The following is a 5,458-nucleotide window of genomic DNA, read 5'->3' as shown; positions in this document are numbered from 1 at the left end:
TGTTCTTGATGCTACTGGCAAGCCTGAGTGATGCTGGGCCTTGTGGCACCAACTGCTGTGGCTCTAGGACTGTGTGATACAGATGGGCCCTTCCTCAGGTCTGCCAGGAGAGTCCAACTGGTGCTATAGCTTATAACACCAAAAGCCTTAGTCCTAGGATGAGGGGATATGAACTGGACCCTGCTCCAGCCCTATAGATTGACTACTAGGTGTATAGGAGATTTTGCTCTGGAGGGTAGGAGTCCAGAGTGGTGGAATGCAGGCTGGTTCTTCTCTAGGTACACCAGGTAGATTGCAGTGGTACTGTGATATTTAGAACTGATTGTTACAGTTCTGGTGTTGCAGGGTATAGTGGGGTCATGACCCAGATTCCCCAGTGTGGGAACAGATTTTTAATGGGCTGCTTCTGGTGTTAGCCCCCAGAAGCTAAAGTGAATCCCTCCTGGCTCATGTTGAATGTGTAAGTGTATGTCTAGGGCAAAATCACCCAAATTCCTACAGTTGCAGGATGTGGGGTATCTGTCCTTTGCCCCACACATTGCCCTGACTTTGATGCTGGTAGAACAGAGGTACGCTTTGTGACTTTTTGTTGCTGTGTATGGCACCCTGTAGGAGTGGGAGAGGGAAAAGAAGCAATGTGGCTTCCCTCCTCCAAGCCCGGCAGTTTTACAGACCCAGTGCTCCCCAGGCTGAAGTCAAAGTCAGTGGCTGACTGTAGAATTCCCTCTCAGCTGAAACTGTGAGTGCTGGGGCAAGCGGCGATTTCTTCCTACCTTGACATAGTCAGATGGAGGCTCTCTCCTCTTGTTCCACAGAGTCTTTTTTTTTTTTCTTTTCTTCTTCACTTCTTCGACAAAAATTTCCATCAGACCCCTGGAAATGTGGTCCTTTCTTTGTTCTTTTAGTATGCCAGAGCAGCTGAAGTTAGTGTGGCTAAACCTTATTCAGCTGTCTTGGATTTCCCCAGATGTTAGTCTTTTTAAAGAATAATACCATTGATAAATCTTAGGAACACTAATCAAGGTAATAGAGAAAAAACTCACTAATCACCAGTATTGGAAATGAAAAGGGGCATTGCTAAAGATTGTACAGACATTAAAAACATAACGAAGGAGTATTATGAACAAATTTGTGAAAAAAAATTTGAAAACTTAAAGTTGCAAGTTCTTTGGAAAAACAAAGCAACTTACTAAAACTGATGCCAGATGAAATAGAAAATATCACTAGCTCTGTATCTTGTAAACAAATTTAATTTGTTCTCAAACAGCTTCTCTAAAATCAAATAAATAAAATGAAGAGGAAGCGCTCTGGGCCTCCCACTCTGTGGGGAATAGCTATGCAGTGGGATGGGCTGTCTGGCACCCACCTCCCTTCCTCCGCTTTGTGCTTGCTCACAGGTCCCAGTGAGACTGCACCGGTCAGCACCCTCCCCGACTGATCACACTGCCTCCCCCCAGGTCCCTGCCATGGCGCTGGAGATGCTGCTGGACTGGTGCGGCTGGATGGGCGTCAACGCCCAGAGGTCTCTGCTTATCCTGGGCATCCCTGCCGACTGTGAGGAAGAGGAATTCCAGGAGGCCGTGCACGCTGCCCTGTGGGCCCTGGGCCGCTTCCGAGTGCTTGCCAAGGTCTTCAGAAACGAGCTGGGGGCCAAGGTGGCCCTGGTAGAGTTTGCTGAGTATTTAAACCGGAACTTGATCCCCCGGCAGATTCCAGGCAAGGGGGGACCCTGGTCTGTGGTCTTCCTGCCCCAGGCCCCTGATTCTGAGTTGGACAATAGACCTGGTCTCCCTGGAGGGCCCCAGGGGCAGGCAGTGGCAGGAGGTATAGGTGTTACAGGAGCTGCAGGTGTGGAAGGTGCTGCACATGCAGAAGGATCTTTAGGTGAGGGAGGAGCTGCAGGTGTGGCAGGAGTTGCAGGTGCGGGAGGAGCTGCAGGTGAGGCCCAGTATGCAGGTGTTAGAAGAGGTGCAGGTGAGGCAGGTGTCATGGGAGGTGCACGTGAGGAAGATGTCCTAGGAGCCGCAGGTGTGGCAGGAGCCGTCGGTGTTATAGGAGGTGCAGGTGAGGCAGGTGTTATGGGAGGTGCGGGTGAGCGAGACATAGCAGGAAGTGCAGGTGAGGCAGGAGCTGCAGGTATTATGGGAGTTGCAGGTGAGAGAGGAGATGCAGGTGCTATAGGAGGTGCAGGTGAGGCAGGTGTGGCCAGAGTTCCTGGGGAGGAGGGGGCTGCAGGTGAGGAAGAAGCTGCAGGTGTTTTAGAAGCTGCAGGCGGGGCAGGAGCTGCAGATGAAGAAGAAGTGTCAGATGAGGAGGGAGCGGCAGGTGACACGGGGATTGCAGGTGTAATAGGCTCTGTGGGTATGGCAGGAGCGGCAGGTGAGGCAGGAGCTCCAGATGAGGACAGAGCTGCAGATGAAGCCGAAGCCTGGGCCCACCAGTGGAGGGAGGCCTTGCAGCCGGTGCTGGAAAACATGGCCTACCAGGAGCTGAGAACCTTTTCTGGGCTGGAAGGGCCCAACTGTGGGGAAGAGCCCTTTGAGAGCTGGCTGGACCATGCCAATGACATGCTTTACCTGTGGCGCCACATATCTGAAGGAGAGAGAAGGAGGCGGCTGGTGGAGAGCTTGGGTGGCTCTGCCTTGGATCTCATATGTGGGGTGCTGGATGAAAATCCTGACACCCCCGCACAGGACTGCCTGGCTGTGCTTGTGCAGGTGTTTGGGAACAAGGATACCCGGATGACTTCCAGGCTGAAGTTCCTGACTTGCTCCCAGCGGCCTCAGGAGAGTCTCTTTGCGTACGTGATGCGCCTGGAAAGCCTTCTGCAGGTGGCCATAGAGAAGGGGGCCATCCAGTCCAGCATGGCTGACCAGGTGCGCACCCGGCAGGTGCTGATGCGGGCCCGCCCGAATGAGATGCTGCAGAACAAACTGAGGAGCTTGCGGCTCGAGAGGAGGCCACCTGGCTTCGTGGGGCTGCTTCGACTGATTCGGGAGACAGAGGCGTGGGAGGGCACCCTATTTAGAAATGAGCAACTGGAGGGTGAGGAAGGGGCCCAAGTACATGATGGAGACCCAGCCGCTGCCCCAGCTGGCGCCGCCCATGGAGATGCTGCCGAGGCTGCCCTGGCTGGTGAGAATGCCGAGGCGGCAGCCCCTCTGGGGGAATCTGCTGCCGAAGGCGGTGGCTCTCCCAGTGCCGATGAAGCCGAGGCCTCCCCAGCCGCAGAAGACGCCGCCCAGCTGGCTGCTGACCCTCAAGCTGCTGCTGAGGCCACAAAGGCTGTCTCTGCTACTGAGGAGGCCACCGAGGGCCCCTCTGCCACCCAGGAAGGTGCATATCCTCTCAGCCCTGTGGCACTTGGTCAGGCAGGAGCCTTGGAGGCCCCCGGGGGCCCCACCCCAGCCCACATGGGCAGTGCTTTTGGAGCGGGCCTAGGCGATCCCAGCTGGGGGCCAGAAACCCCTGCCCAGGGAGGAGACCAGGAGGCCAAGGGGCCTCCCCAGGAGGGGCTCAGGCCTGCCCTGGAAGAGTCGGGAAACGATGGCGGGGCTGGGGAAATGAGCTCCCCCGAGTCCTCGCCGGGCAAATAGGCTCAGAAGGCCCTGGGGCCTCCTCCCCTCACTGGCCACAGAGCCCTGGAGGGGGGGAGGCCAGGCCAGGGTGCCCCCTCACCCCACGAGGGTACCATGGTCCACGCGAGGCCCCACCCTGCCCAGTCCATGCCCCCGGCCTCCCATCTCCCCCAAGGGGCCCTGTCCACTCCCAGCTGCCATTTTAGGTGACCCAAATGCGATAGTTTGCTGCCACATGGGGCTGGGAGGAGCACCCCTCCCCATGGTAGCCCCAACCTTAGCCCTACGCCTGACAACTCAGGTGGCCAGTTTGGAAATGCCCCTGAGGGCCTAGCACCTGAGGACCTTGGCCACCCTCCTGGGCCTGCGAGACATGGGGTTGGGGGGAGAGACCATCTCAAGGGTGCCAGCTGCCTGGGGCTCCCCAGGGGGCCCCCGACCCATTCACCACCCCTGGGGCAGGCTGCTCCCTGTCCTGGGGAGCCCACCCTTACCTGTGTAGGCCCCGTAGTGACCCACGTGTCAAGTCAGCGTCCCTTGCCGCACCGACCACCGTTCTGTGCAGGCCAGGAGGTGTGTGTGTGCCCAGGCTGGAGGTCCTGGCCTGTGCGGCCTGTGCCAAGGCCCTGCCCATCCCCATCGCGTGTGGTGAGCCCCGCCTCTGCTTTCTCGCTGCAGACGTAGGCCACTGCCGCTTGTTCTTGCAGAGTGTGTGTGTGTGTGTGTGTGCACTTACCCGAGCAGCTCCTCCCCAGAGACCCCGAGCCCAGTCCCAGGAGGCAGCAGGAAAGACAGCCGAGGGCGCAGCCAACCGATGCTCCCACTGTGATGGTGACCGCGATGGTGAGGAGAGGAGGAAGAACTGAACCGGCGATGGACTGGGGGCTGCATGAGGCTCCACAGGGACTGTGCTCTGATGTTGCCCCCTGAGTTAGTTGTGACTCAGTTTCCCAGCCTGATGTGACATTCCCTGTAGTGTTTCCTGTGTCCCTTGACTTCCCGTGTGGGCCATGGGCAGGACCATGCCCAGCTGGTCAGGGGACCCCTGCAGTGACTGCGTCTTGTCCTGATGAGGGGCAGATCCTGGGGCCCTCAGGAGGGGAGAACAAGATGGGAGGGCCCTGGTGTGCAGGGCAAATGAGGAACCCTGGAGGAGGGAGGCCCGGGACCCATGGCCTCCAGTGACCGTCAGGAGTTACCCTCTATGTCATCGTCCCTTCTCTTCAATGGTTGTAGTGTTTCTGTTCAATAAAGCTTGTTTAATGTTCCAGCTGTCTCCCCTCTGCTGTGGGCGCCTCAGGGGGCGGTGGGCTGGGGATGGGATGGCGGAGGAGTGGAGGAAGTGCCCGGCGCCCACTGGAGACGTTTCCAGTGACAGATGAATGCTACCGTCTGCAGGCCGGGGCGTGATGAGGGTGGTGGTTTTATGTTACAGGTGAGTTGTGTGGCCAGGGTGGTCCTGTCCTTCGGGGCTTTTGAAGATCTTTGCAGGTGGTGCTGGTTGTTTCCTTGATGTGGCGTAAGATGCTACTGGCGGTCAGTGCCTGGGGTTCAGGATGGCTGAACGTGAGTGATGTCAGAGCTTTGGGCTGTGCCCCAAAGGCTCACAGCACCCCTGTGGGGAAGCAGTGTCAGTGACAGGGTTTTTGAAACCCCTGGATGTTTTTAGATTTGAGATTCTCAAAATCTCCCCCTGTGGCCCCAGTGGCAGCTTACTGAGCACCAGCAGATCTCCGACTCTTGTGGTTCTTCTGGGAGAATGGAGCTAACGGTGGCCATAACCCTTCCACTGCCAACGGGCACTTGCTCTGCAGGTGTGGGGATGAGCAGGCTGATGCCTGCACAGCCTTCTGAAGGGCTGGACTTGTGTTTCACTTTAC

The 5,458-nt window shown here is 57.4% G+C and overlaps 1 protein-coding gene across 1 annotated transcript; it reads left to right on the top strand.

Annotated features, from left to right (window-relative positions):
- Positions 1-1,447: 1,447 nt before the first annotated feature.
- Positions 1,448-4,827, top strand: PNMA6E (PNMA family member 6E). The gene has a single exon (XM_017340195.4). It carries the CDS (start codon positions 1,467-1,469, stop codon positions 3,594-3,596), a length of 2,130 nt encoding a protein of 709 aa, XP_017195684.1. The 5' UTR covers positions 1,448-1,466; the 3' UTR covers positions 3,597-4,827.
- Positions 4,828-5,458: the final 631 nt, after the last annotated feature.

The sequence above is a fragment of the Oryctolagus cuniculus genome, chromosome X (assembly GCF_051225735.1).
Source record: "Oryctolagus cuniculus isolate XC-2025 breed Fujian yellow rabbit chromosome X, ASM5122573v1, whole genome shotgun sequence".
NCBI classification, from domain to species: Eukaryota; Metazoa; Chordata; class Mammalia; order Lagomorpha; family Leporidae; genus Oryctolagus; species Oryctolagus cuniculus.
Note: the sequence above shows the minus strand (reverse complement) of the source record. Positions and strands in the feature narration are given on the sequence as shown.

Bases quoted from the DNA above. Each gene is read 5' to 3' on its own strand.
- PNMA6E (XM_017340195.4), top strand. From the start codon at position 1,467: ATGGCGCTGGAGATGCTGCTGGACTGGTGCGGCTGGATGGGCGTCAAC.